The 14927-nt window shown below is 42.5% G+C and overlaps 1 protein-coding gene across 2 annotated transcripts in view; it reads right to left on the bottom strand.

Annotated features, from left to right (window-relative positions):
* LOC124256098 (probable methyltransferase TARBP1) overlaps positions 1-14927 on the bottom strand; it is a 163452-nt gene that overhangs the window by 36716 nt on the left and 111809 nt on the right. For both annotated transcript variants that reach the window (XM_046690049.1, XM_046690041.1), the window contains exons 14-18: positions 10850-11029; positions 10442-10617; positions 8826-8897; positions 8420-8654; positions 5857-6009 (exon numbers count right to left, since the gene is read on the bottom strand). In XM_046690049.1, the coding sequence (XP_046546005.1) occupies positions 5857-6009; positions 8420-8654; positions 8826-8897; positions 10442-10617; positions 10850-11029 (816 nt within the window). The remainder of the gene's footprint in view (positions 1-5856; positions 6010-8419; positions 8655-8825; positions 8898-10441; positions 10618-10849; positions 11030-14927) is intronic.

Raw genomic sequence — 14927 nt, 5'->3', positions numbered from 1 at the left:
CAAGTATGCGTAAGATGCTAAGTACAAAAATTGGAAAAACAAAACAAGATGAAAACATGCAGAATGTCTGTCCTGGCAGCCAGCTTTATACAGATAGTGTCAGTATGTGGAGTACATGACAAACGCTAATGTCTAGCTTCACAAGCCTCTTCAAAAGACTTGAGAGGAGATGTTGGAAAATGTCATAGTTTCCTCACATTATACAGTTGAAGAGAGTAAAATACTGTACCAGGTGTATGAAACAAATGGGAAATAAGGAATTAATATATGTCCGAAGGCAGATTTTACTGCTAGACAGAAGTCACTCAACATGCCAGGGCACCGTCGTACAAAACACTTTGATAAGAGTCTTAATCAACTTGCACAAAACAATTGAAAACTGAGATAATTCCTACAACTGAAACTTACAACTGGTGCTGACCAATCTAATATTGTGCATAAGCTTGACAAAATGGTTGGCAAGACAGTGTCTGTTTCACACAAATAATCTGCTTCATGTTCAAATATTGCCCATCATATGAAATATTGTTATCTGCATAAGTGAAACCCTCCATTAACATTCTCATAAATGTCAATCCCAAATATGACTGGTCAACGGCCCAAATCAATGGTATAACACGTATACAGCGAGACCCTGGATACCTGGAACCCAGATATCTGGAATTTTCCTAAAAAACCCCCCCCAATCTCTTATGTAATAAATTCAACTGTCTATAACGGATATGCGGTTTCCATTTCCGGACGATAAATTTCACAAACCAACCAGCCAAATTAACACAAAATTGACTCAGTTATCCGCACAAAGCTTTGATCTTCCATGTCCCAGTCCAACGTGTCTTGACACGAGACAAGGTCTGCTATTTCGGATTAATGACCGGTCAGTAGGGTATTTGTGGTGATTAGTAGGCCTATCTGACACTGCGTGAACAATTGAGTTCTAACTGTTAAGTTGTTTATACAGTCAAAGCAATAAAAGTGCAGTCTGTTGATATATTCAAGTCACTTGTGAGTCATGGGTAATCCTGCTTGGTTTTTTTATAATCATGAACATTTTGGATTTTCCTTGAGGTGTACAAAAACGAAAAAATCCAGACATCCGGATATTCAGTTATCCGGACGATTTACGAAAAGACAAATGTGTCCGGGTATCCGAGGTCTCAGTGTATATGTAGGTTGGTATAAAGGTCGGTCCTGGAAGAAATGTCCACAAACTAGTTCTCATCTACCTAGAAGATGCTCAGTCCCTGGGAAGTCTTCTTGTTGTTATATATATTTGTTAGCAACCTATACATATGATGTTCATGTAAATAAATGTATGTGGATTGTACTAGGTGTGTCTGGTTCTACCTGGCCAAGCTACCCCCTTTTGTCACAACATGGTACAAGGATAAAGATGCAAGCAATAAGTAACGACCATGACCTTTTGGATAACCTAACCTTACTTTATACTCCAGATGAGACTTTTTCCCCTTTGCATACAATGGTGGCCTTAGAATAGAATCTAAGTTGTCCAATGTATTTTTGTTGTAGAATTGCTAAGCCCTCAACTTTTTTAAAGTCATAGTTGTGTCAATCATTTTGTCTCTCGTTCACCATTAATAAACTAATGAATAAATACATAATACATATAAATAAATTCAGTGCAAAATCATACGGTACACCTACAGAATACCGGATACCTACCAGCCATATTGTTTAGTGTCACATCACCCGAACCCAAACGCTAACCCTAAACCTTACCCCAACCCTAAACCTTACCCTAACCCTAAACCTTACCCTAACCCTAAACCTTGCCCTAACCCTAAGTAAACTCGCGTGCTTTCAAAGATGGCGGAAGGTATCCGGTATTCTGTAGTCTTACCAATCATACAGATTTTTTTCTCATTCCTAAATCTAAAATCAGGTGGGACGAGGTTCGTGTGGTTGTAACATATGAATTTAGAATAGAGGTATTCATCAAACAAAGAAATACACACATGATTTGAAATTTGTCAAAAGTATCTCATAAATTGTGAAAGCAACTTTCACACTTTAAAAAAAAAGTTATAAATGTGACAGGTGAAGTTAAATAGGGTTTAACGTCACACTTGAGAATATTTCGCTCATATGCCAATGTGAATGTGTGTGTATGTGTGGCTGCTTGTACTAGCCCAGACTTAAGCTGTTTTTTAGTGCTAGTTTACTGAGATACCATGCCGCAGTGAAGCATGAATAACCCACTCAGACACATTATACTGACTCTGAGCCGACCAGTCCTTGTTGTACCCATTAATGCCAAGCCCCAGGCAGGGACCAACAAGTACCATATTTTAACGTCTTTTGGTATGACGCGGTTGGGGATCGCAGCCGGGGATCAAACCCGCGACCTTCCGCTCTCCGGATAAATGTCTAAACAATTAACACCTAGTGAATATGTAAATAATTCCATTTAGCATTATTTGCCTAAATGTCGTTATTGTACGCTCCATGCATTTCTCAACCTCGTACAATTATTCTCATTCTACTCACAATTACATATCAGTTCTTTACAGCAAACACGTGCTCATGTTTACAAACACCCATAGATGTGCATTTTATCACATCCTTTTCTATTACGTCATCACACAATTGGACACGTCATCATAGTATTATTACGTCACTTTCTTTCATTTCTCTGCCATATTAGATAACCGTCATTTCATCAACCACTTGTTAGCAATCTCATTTTATCCTCTTGTTCTCAGTTTCCCTCCCACCCTCCCCATGTTTGCCCAAAACCGTTTTATTCTATCACTTCTATTTAGTGTCATTTAAATCACGCTTCTCATTTCAAAACTTCCAAATACTATAACTCTTATCAACCCTATCTCTCTATTTTATACAACCTTAATCTCTTTACCCACAGATTTCATCCTAAATGGTTTAACTTTGTTGTACAATTAGACTGAAATAAAATGACGTCAGGTGGTAAGGTTCAGGGAGGACATGGGACCGATCTCTCGCTCGATTTATACCTCGCTGCTGCTGCTGCTAGGCTGTCTATTTTCCAATAGAAGGGAAATCGCCGCTACCTGTCTCGTCTGTTCACAGTCCAACAGAGAGCAGGTCATTAAATTGCTTTAGCTTGGCCCTGCGTCCGCCTTCGCCTTCCACACCTGGCCTTTGTTAATCCAATTCTCTACTTTGTTATCATTTTGTTGTTACATAGTTTCTCACTGCTTTCTTAACATTTATGTGTTTTGTTGTATGTTTACATTTCAATTTTCTTAATAATTATGTCACTAAATCTGAGCCGAAATTATGAATGCATCATATTCCTTTTTCAATACTTTGGGTTAGGTATTTCTCTGGTTGCAGTATCAAATTCACCATTCCTGAATCCTGATATTATAAATCAGAAAAAGTGACATTCCATCTTCAAAGCAATCATTTTCTAAAAATAATTGTGACCTTTTTCATAATCTTGCAAGGTACACTGTGTTGTACGTTTCTGATATATCCTGATAATGGTTCAACATTTAGTTAAAGGCACTATATCACACCACATTTCTCTAAAAATATACAATTCATTTCTCTCAATAATACTAACTATCAGCCCTCAGGGAAGATACCAGTTCAGCAAACACCGACAACACAGCGTGTGGTAGTTTTCGATGTACGGAGCAATTGTTTACATTCCATAGATGGCAAGTGTTCTCTGTTTGGAAGCTGTTTGCCTCAAAGTTTCAATTATCAATTTCAGGCATGTCGTAAGGGATAATGTAATTTTCTGAATAAAATTGATATTTTATACTTATCCTGACTCATGCTTATTGCTTGTCTCCTTCCTCTTGCGAACTTAGTGGAACACTTGTATCTCCTATTGAAGCTCCATTCAATAAAACAGACGTAAAATCACTACTCACCAGAGTTGTCTCTATTTCTGTTTTGGCGGGAAACCGTGGCGCCACCAAACTTTTTGGCGTTGAACTGTGGCAGATGCAGCGCCTGGGCTTTCGTGGCTTTCTTGAAGGCTGCGTCTAAGTTCTCTGGGACCGCTGCCATGGGATCAATCCGTGGGAGAGTGATCGTGTCGACGTCATTCTCATGCATTAGATAGGTGTGAGCTGCATTCTCTTCCTTAGAGCAAGGACTGAGCTGAGCAAGGACTGGTGATCCTCCTCCGGCGGTGATCTGGGTGGTGACCTTCGCGACTGCGGGGACCTGTGTGGAGACCTGCGTGGAGACTTGCGGGGCGACCTTCGCGGAGACCTGCGTGGAGACCTGCGTGGAGATCTGCGTGGAGAGGAGCCCGGTGAACTGCGTCTGTAGGGTGACCTGCGCGGAGATGAGCGACGTTTGGTTCGCGAATGCCTCGGTGAATCCCTCGACGATCTGCGTGAGGTTGAAGTCTTGGAGGCTGTATCCGAAGCCCTTCGCGAGTGCCTTCACAAATGCTGATCATCTGAGTCCGCATCTGGGGATAGGCGATTGGTCCTTCGCGAGTGCCTTCGGGAATGCTGATCGTCCGAGTCCGTATCTGGGGATGGGCGAGTCGTCCTTCGCGCAGGCTGGTCCTGAAGCATAGATTTGTTTCCAGACGTCATGTTGGTGGAGGGCCTCTCTGAAGCGTCGTCTGCGTTGGAACCTTCGCGAAGGCTCGGGTCCTCTCTGCGGGCTGGTTGTTGATCATGCGATGCCCTCTCCAGTGCGAAACGCCTCTCCATCATCTCCATGATCTGTTGGTAAAACTGCTGCATGAAGTCCCCCGGGTTGAATGTCTGTGGTGATAGATGAGCTGCCTTTTCTGTGGTGGTAGCGATATGGTCCAAGGATCGCTCATCTGCCGTCAGCGTAGATACCTCGGACTGCGTAGAGATCTGCGCTGAAGTCACCGTTGCTGAGACTGGCCTCTTCTTGTGATGGTACCTCTGGGATGACGAGCGGCTGCTCATCGTAGAGTCCCTGTTCCGACTACGGACAATCTCGGCCGAGAATGTCCTGGTAATCTGCGCTGATTTCCCCTTAGAGGTGGTCGTCGCCCTGGGGGTGCGTAGCCTTCTCTGGGTAGATGACAACTTCCTACTCTTAGGCTGCGACGATGGGACGTCCGGAGTAGCAGGCCTCTTCATGGAGGTGGCGGACACCGTCCCACGAACCGTCCCCCGAGGAAGTCTGCGGCGTAGCACCAGACGGAAGAGGGTCGTCCGACATCAGTTGACTCGTGAGGGACTCAGCTGGTTTATCCATGACATTACAAACCCGTCTCAACCTATCTGCAGCACGTCTAAGAACGCAAAAAAGGTAATTATTAAATGCAAAATTAGTTAAATGCTGGCAATGAATGCAGCTCGAGCTGGAAGAACATGGTACCGTGCAGCTAGGGCACAGTTGATGAGGGTCAGCAGCAGAGAACCGAAGTCTACAATTGAAACAGGTTTTCATGAAAAGTAAACAACTGAACAAACACGGACAAACCGTGAATAAACAGTGCTAAATACAACTAAATTTCAAACCATATTGATGAAGAATACTAACTAAATCTCTATAAAAGTACAATAGAGGATAATAACTAAGTAATAAAAGGATATAGTGCCGTATAGGAGACACAGGCGCTCTCACAATCTGCTCACAGGGCGAAGGAGGAGAGAGTGAAGCGTGGGAGAACGGTGGCACCACGGTTTCCCGCCAAAACGGAAATAGAGACAACTCTGGTGAGTAGTGATTTTACGTCTGTTTTATTGAAGGGAGCTTCAATAGGAGTGTTCCACTAAGTTCGCAAGAGGAAGGAGACAAGCAATAAGCATGAGTGTCAGGATAAGGAAAAATATAAGTCTTTCAATGCAAGGACTTTCTATTTCATTGCATCCTATAAATCATTCTCATGTGTTCCCTTACCTGATGGAAGTGCTCCCACAGTTGTCCCACCATGTCGGGGAACCTGAGCACCAACCGCATCAAAATCCATTCCTGCATGTGTCGCACTGACGCATGTGGCTCATACACCAGGATTCGCCAGACAAACTGCCATAGTGTCTGGAGGCTGTCTCCCTGCAACACAACCACACAGAATCATATGAGAGTTATACACCAGGATTCGCCAGACAAACTGCCGTAGTGTCTGGAGGCTGTCTCCCTGCAACACAACCACACAGGATCATATGAGAGTTATACACCAGGATTCGCCAGACAAACTGCCATAGTGTCTGGAGGCTGTCTCCCTGCAACACAACCACACAGGATCATATGACAGTTATACACCAGGATTTGCCAGACAAACTGCCATAGTGTCTGAAGGCTGTCTCCCTGCAACACAACCACACAGGATCATATGAGTGTTATACACCAGGATTCACCAGACAAACTTCCACAGTGTCTTGAGGCTGTCTCCCTGCAACACAACCACACAGGATCATATGAGAGTTATACACCAGGATTCACCAGACAAACTGCCATAGTGTCTGAAGGCTGTCTCCCTGCAACACAACCACACAGGATCATATGACAGTTATACACCAGGATTCAAGCCAGACAAACTGCCACACAGTGTCTGGAGGCTGTCTCCCTGCAACACAACCACACAGGATCATATGACAGTTATACACCAGGATTCACCAGACAAACTGCCATAGTGTCTTGAGGCTGTCTCCCTGCAACACAACCACACAGGATCATATGAGTGTTATACACCAGGATTCACCAGACAAACTTCCACAGTGTCTGGAGGCTGTCTCCCTGCAACACAACCACACAGGATCATATGAGAGTTATACACCAGGATTCGCCAGACAAACTGCCAAACTGCCATAGTGTCTGGAGGCTGTCTCCCTGCAACACAACCACACAGGATCATATGAGTGTTATACACCAGGATTCAGCCAGACAAACTTCCACAGTGTCTGAAGGCTGTCTCCCTGCAACACAACCACACAGGATCATATGAGTGTTATACACCAGGATTCGCCAGACAAACTTCCACAGTGTCTGGAGGCTGTCTCCCTGCAACACAACCACACAGGATCATATGACAGTTATACACCAGGATTCACCAGACAAACTGCCATAGTGTCTTGAGGCTGTCTCCCTGCAACACAACCACACAGGATCATATGACAGTTATACACCAGGATTTGCCAGACAAACTGCCATAGTGTCTGGAGGCTGTCTCCCTGCAACACAACCACACAGGATCATATGAGTGTTATACACCAGGATTCACCAGACAAACTTCCACAGTGTCTTGAGGCTGTCTCCCTGCAACACAACCACACAGGATCATATGACAGTTATACACCAGGATTCACCAGACAAACTGCCCATAGTGTCTGAAGGCTGTCTCCTGCAACACAACCACACAGGATCATATGACAGTTATACACCAGGATTCACCAGACAAACTGCCATAGTGTCTGGAGGCTGTCTCCCTGCAACACAACCACACAGGATCATATGACAGTTATACACCAGGATTCACCAGACAAACTTCCACAGTGTCTGGAGGCTGTCTCCCTGCAACACAACCACACAGGATCATATGACAGTTATACACCAGGATTCACCAGACAAACTGCCATAGTGTCTTGAGGCTGTCTCCCTGCAACACAACCACACAGGATCATATGACAGTTATACACCAGGATTCACCAGACAAACTGCCACAGTGTCTGGAGGCTGTCTCCCTGCAACACAACCACACAGGATCATATGACAGTTATACACCAGGATTCACCAGACAAACTGCCATAGTGTCTGGAGGCTGTCTCCCTGCAACACAACCACACAGGATCATATGACAGTTATACACCAGGATTCACCAGACAAACTGCCATAGTGTCTTGAGGCTGTCTCCCTGCAACACAACCACACAGGATCATATGACAGTTATACACCAGGATTCACCAGACAAACTTGCCACAGTGTCTGGAGGCTGTCTCCCTGCAACACAACCACACAGGATCATATGACAGTTATACACCAGGATTCACCAGACAAACTGCCATAGTGTCTGGAGGCTGTCTCCTGCAACACAACCACACAGGATCATATGACAGTTATACACCAGGATTCACCAGACAAACTGCCATGTAAACTGAGTGTCTTGAGAGGTATTGAGGGCTGTCTCCCTGCAACACAAACTGACACACAGGATCATATGACAGTTATACACCAGGATTCACCAGACAAACTAGTACTCTTGTTAGTGTCTCTGGCAGGCTGTCTCAGACCCTGCAACACAACTTTCTATATGGCACACAGGATCATATGACAGTTATACACCAGGATTCACCAGACAAACTGAACATCTGTCAATAAGCATTGAGAAAACCAACTGTGGTGCCAGTGTTGGTGGTGATGTCAACTTCAAACTAACGCATTAAACAATGTCCTACTGGGGTGGAAAATTACAACCTTAAGTATGACCTATAACCACATTTGAGCAATATTTTGAAAAAGAGCTGACCTGTGTTATGAATGGTTCCAGTACACAAATTGCTTGAAAGATCCTGTTCTTCTGGCGGTGACAGAGGGAGTTGTTGAACTGACGGTACTCTGCCAAATCCATTACTGCATCATGCCGGGCACAGAGATCCAGGATTAATTCCTGGGCAAACTCTGTATGAGGTGGTTCATTCGGGTCCAAGTGTGACAGATAATTGATGGCAAAAACACGAACAATGCCATCACCTTTTGAGAATCTGAACAAAAGAGATTGAGGGAGAAGATCAGAAAGCCGAGCATGGATAAATTATCCCCTGAGCAAGTAGATACAGAACATCAGCCTGGTGAGTTGACTACTAGATATTGGTTACTGGGGATATCTGCAGGGGGCAGTCTTCATACAACATGACTGAACAAACATCACATACCTTGGCATGACATCATTCACTGACAACATCTTTCCTTGCTTCTGAACGAAGAATGTTACATCCAAAATGAGTCTGTAATATAGGAAATGAAATAACGATTAGAATATGCTTCTAGGTCAGGAATAAAGAAAACATAAAGTCACATGGTCACTGAGACAAGTTCAACTGCATTGCCTGACACTGAGACATGTACAGCTGGGTCACCTGTCACTCAGACACGTACAGCTGGGTCGCCTGACACTGAGACATGTACAGCTGAGTCACATGTCACATTACAGCCTGACACTGAGACATGTACAGCTGGGTCGCCTGACACTCAGACACACGCATTACAGCTGGGTCGCCTGACACTCGAGACATGTACAGCTGGGTGACAAGCCTGACTCAGACATGTACAGCTGGGTCGCCTGACACTCAGACATACAGCATGTACAGCTGGGTCACCCGTGCACACGTACAGCTGGGTCAGCCTGGACATTAAGCTCTGGACACTCAGACACGCATACAGCTGGGTCAGCCTGACACTCAGACATGTACAGCTGGGGCCTGACACTCAGACTGTACAGCTGGAGACTGACACTCGAACCGCGTACAGCTGGGTCTGACCTGACACTCAGACAGACACGTACAGCTGGGTCAGACCTGCACACTCAGACACGTACAGCTGGGTCAGCCTGACACTCAGACATGTACAGCTGGGTGGCCTGACACTCCAGACATGACACCTGACACTCAGACACGTACAGCTGGGTCAGCCTGACGCTTCTGACACTGCGACACGTACAGCTGGGTCGCCTGACACTCAGACATGTACAGCTGGGTCGCCTGACACTCAGACACGTACAGCTGGGTCGCCTGACACTCAGACATGTACAGCTGGGTCGCCTGACACTCAGACACGTACAGCTGGGTCGCCTGACACTCAGACATGTACAGCTGGGTCAGCCTGACACTCGAGACACGTACAGCTGGGTCGCCTGACACTCAGACACGTACAGCTGGGTCGCCTGACACTCAGACATGTACAGCTGGGTCGCCTGACACTCAGACACGTACAGCTGGGTCGCCTGACACTCAGACATGTACAGCTGGGTCGCCTGACACTCAGACACGTACAGCTGGGTCGCCTGACACTGTACAGCTGGGTCAGCTGGTACACGCACAGCTGGGTCGCCTGACACTCAGAGACATGTACAGCTGGGTCAGCCTGACACTCAGACACTCAGACACGTACAGCTGGGTCGCCTGACACTCAGACATGTACAGCTGGGTCGCCTGACACTCAGACACGTACAGCTGGGTCAGCCTGACACTGAGACATGTGCAGCTGGGTCACCTGTCGCATTATCAACAATGATATAATTCTTAGAATACCACCTCTCACACATTCAACAGGAGTTATCTCCACTAGCAGAAGCACTGGAGCCTGAAATGAGATTCCCATGTTTGCTCTAGGGGAGATAACTCCTGTGGATGGTGTGTGGTGAACCGCAAGGAAGCAAGTCAACACAATTCCTTGGACTTAAATTTGTTATTTTACTGCAAAACAAGTTTCAGGTAAAGACAATCAAGTGTTAGAGGAGCATATTTGTAAGAATTATGTACAACTTTGTCACCTGTCTGTTCTGTGGTGTAAGCCCCCAAACATACATGCATCAGCTAGGATGGAGCGGAAGTTGTTAGCTATCTGTATGCCATGATCTTCTGAGATGAGATGTGGGTACAGATGTTCTATCAGCATGTTGACCACACCCAACTTATCCTCTCCCAGCTTCAAAAGCAGGGCCATGTGCTAGAAAAGGTGAATACATATTAATAATAATGATATATGTCTTGTCATTAGCTCAAAATGGGTTAACTTACAATAGTTATTTCATGCATACAGGAATAGCTTACATGGCATAATCAAAGACAGATATGAAGATCCAACAATTACAATGCCCACCACAAGAAGACATTTGTGGCCAGCAAGCCAGGACTTACAGGTAACAACAGAGGTTGTGTTAACAGTTTAATGACCCTACCTCCATCAGACACTCATTGACCTGGGATCCAGGATCTGACAGAAGCAATGGAGTCTGAGTTAAGAGTTTGACAACACATGCCAGTTTCCGCCAGTAGGAAGCAGTGTGTAGCTCCTCACTGGCCTTGACCCACGCCACATGCAGCATCTGGCACACTTTATCTGGTGCCACGGTCACCATCTGTCAACAGAGAACCAAGTGGTCAAGTAACTTAGGAACAGTTGTTCAGGGATTTCACAATATCAATAAAATGAGCTCCTTAACTCTCATTTTAATTTCCCTAATTAATATCTCATTACTATCTCCCAATGAGGAAACTTTGACCAATCAGATTACATAAAGGATGCGAGGGTACTTGATCATTCTGAAATGGCCAGTACAAAGAATTACAACCTTTGATGCTTTTGTCATCAAATCTTCACACTGAGAGATAGTATCATGAGATTAAATGAAAAGTGGCTTCTGATATCAGCGGAATGTAAAACATGTCTACTGGCGGTACAGCAAGATATTTTTGGCATTGCTTGAAAGCTTGGAATGTCTAGTTTTCCAAAACTGTGTCAGGCAACATGTCTGTTTAGGGCATTTCCATGGTAACCATGCTATTTTGAAAAGAACACTACAGTTACACATAAAAGGAAGCATTTGTACTTTTCAAAGCAATGCTCTAGTTAAACAAGGTCAAGGTTACGTTAATCAATATTTGGATTTTTGTTGTATATTCAATGTTATTTTGTATTTTTCATTAACTGCAGAGTACATTATAACAACAGCACGTGTTTGACATCAATAAGAAACAACACAGATTCTATTTTCTAGGTGATATTACAGCATGTCATCTAAATGTGGGAAGAAAGCCCCCTTGGTGAAACCTGCATACACAGCTATTACCAAACAATGACCTTGCTACATCCAGGGCTGACCTCACCATCACTGGATTCTGGCCTGCCAAGGACACTGAAAACTGTAGTCATTTGCCCATGTTGGTTGTGACCTTTTTATGTTAAGAGGCCAGTTATTATTACTGACTTCAAAGCTCCCACCTAATATGAATTTCTAACAAGGTTTGTGGCTTTTCATGGTAAATAATTAATATGAATTCATCATAGCTGTCTTGTGCAATATGGATTAAGTGGTCTAGTTGATGGTGAGGAAGGTCAGTGCTTAGATTCCTGGCCATGTCATACCAAGTGACGGTAAAAGATGGTGCTTGTTCCCCCGTATGGCACATGGCATTAAGGGGATAAAGCGAGGCTTGATAAACTCAGCAGCATGGGAGATCAGGGGCTAACACTTGGCATTAGGGGATAAAGCAAGGCCTGATAACCTCAGCAGCATGGAAGATCAGGGGCTAACACTTGGCATTAGGGGATAAAGCAAGGCCAGATAACCTCAGCAGCATGGTAGATCAGGGGCTAACACTTGGCATTAGGGGATAAAGCGAGGCCTGATAAACTCAGCAGCATGGTAGATCAGGAGGCTAACACTTGGCATTAGGGGATAAAGCGAGGCCTGATAAACTCAGCAGCATGGTAGATCAGGGGCTAACACTTGGCATTAGGGGATAAAGCGAGGCCTGATAAACTCAGCAGCATGGGAGATCAGGAGGCTAACACTTGGCATTAGGGGATAAAGCAAGGCTTGATAAACTCAGCAGCATGGTAGATCAGGGGCTAACACTTGGCATTAGGGGATAAAGCGAGGCCTGATAAACTCAGCAGCATGGGAGATCAGGAGGCTAACACTTGGCATTAGGGGATAAAGCGAGGCTTGATAAACTCAGCAGCATGGTAGATCAGGGGCTAACACTTGGAATTAGGGGATAAAGCAAGGCCTGATAAACTCAGCAGCATGGTAGATCAGGGGCTAACACTTGGAATTAGGGGATAAAGCAAGGCTTGATAAACTCAGCAGCATGGGAGATCAGGGGCTAACACTTTAAAACTGGCATTAATCCCAACTAGTACAAGTATATGCACACACACTTAAAACAGGTGCATGCACATCACTATATAAAGTGAAATAATAAATGAATGAAATGTTTAATTTCTATTTCACCTCTTTGCCAAGTGCCATATTCAATGTACAAGGAAATATGTAATTTTTAGAGTAAAATTGATATTTTATACTTATCCTGACTCATGCTCTTTTGCTTGCTTGTCTTCTTCTTCTTGCGAACATAGTGGAACACTTGTATCTCCCTAATTGAAGTTCCCTTCAATGTAAAATCACTAATTAGTACTCACCACGAGTTAAGTCCCTTCCACAAGCGCGTGAACGAGGGCGCCACCTCCACCCATGTACCTCACTCTCTCCTCATATACTGAGCCCAACATTTGAATTTACAGGGAAATCCAAAGTGTTATGTGGGGAGGATGGGAGGGCTTACCTCATGAGTCAGGATAAGTATAAAATATCAATTTTACTCAGAAAATTACATATTTTTCCTTATCCTGACTCATGCTCTTTTGCTTGTAGAATCCTACGGAAAAGGAGGTGGGAATATATAATACTTTGGATTTTAATAATTAGTGATTTGAACTGTGATGATTGTAATAACCCTATGGGAACTTCATAAAGGCACTGAACTGATGAATTCCTGCTGCTAACTTATCAGCTGCCATATAAAGGTTATTACAATGTACTTATTATGATAAAGTATATATAACATTAATACAATGCTTAAGACTAATAGACTTAAGCTTGTTAATATGCTAGTATAAACTCCTTAGAGTTTGTTTGCTAAAATACTTTAAGATATAAACATAGTACTAAGCTTAAGATATGATTAAACTTAAGCTAATTATATAATAGCAAAACTCCTTAAAGTTTATAGCTAATATACTTTATAATGTAACCATAATGCTTAAGATCTGATGAAACTTAAGCCAAATATATAATAGCAAAACTCTTTAGAGTTTGTTAGCTAATATACTTATATGATATAAACATAGTGCTGAGCTTAAGATATGAATAAGCTTAAGCTACATATATAATAGCAAAACTCTGTAGAGTTTGTTAGCTAATATATTTTTACGATATGAGTATAGTACTGTGCTTAAGATATAATTAACTTAAGCTACATATACAATAGCCAAAAACTCTGTAGAGTTTATTAGCTAATAGATTTATAATGTAACCATAGTACTAAGCTTAAGATATGATTAGACTTAAGCTAAATATATATAGAAAAAAACTCCTTAGAGTTTATTAACTAATATACTTTTATGTTATAAACATAGTACTGAGCTTAAGATATGATTAAACTTAAGCTATATATATAATAGCAAAACTCCGTAGAGTTTGTTAGCTAATACATTTTATAATGTAACCATACTGCTTAAGATATGATGAAACTTAAGCTAAATATATAATAGCAAAATACCCTTTAGAGTTTGTTAGCTAAAATACTTATATGATATAAACATAGTATTGAGCTTAAGATATGATGAAACTTAAGCCAAATATATAATAGCAAAAACTCTTTTGAGTTTGTTAGCTAATATACCTATATGATATAAACATAGTACTGCGCTTAAGATATGAATAAGCTTAAGCTACATATATAATAGCAAAAACTCCGTAGAGTTTGTTAGCTAATACATGTTATAATGTAACCATAATGCTTAAGATATGATGAAACTTAAGCCAAATATATAATAGCAAAAAACTCTTTAGAGTTTGTTAGCTAATATACTTATATGATATAAACATAGTACTGAGCTTAAGATATGAATAAGCTTAAGCTACCTATATAATAGCAAAAACTCCGTCGAGTTTGTTAGCTAATATATTTTTACAATATGAGTATAGTACTATGCTTAAGATATAATTAACTTAAGCTACGTATATAATAGCCAAAAACTCTGTAGAGTTTGTTAGCTAATGCATTTATAATGTAACCATAGTACTACGCTTAAGATATGATTAACTTAAGGTAAATATATAATAACAAACTCTGTAGAGTTGTTAACTTATATATTGTATGATGTAATAATCATAGTACTGTGATGATAAAAAAGAACTTAAGCAAATTATATATAGCATGTAGCTATTTAGTACTGTTATAAGATAAGTA

Source organism: Haliotis rubra, unplaced genomic scaffold (assembly GCF_003918875.1).
Source record: "Haliotis rubra isolate DU_JTF1 unplaced genomic scaffold, ASM391887v1 Scf116, whole genome shotgun sequence".
In the NCBI taxonomy this organism is placed as follows: domain Eukaryota; kingdom Metazoa; phylum Mollusca; class Gastropoda; order Lepetellida; family Haliotidae; genus Haliotis; species Haliotis rubra.
This window is presented reverse-complemented; position numbering and strand designations above follow the sequence as displayed.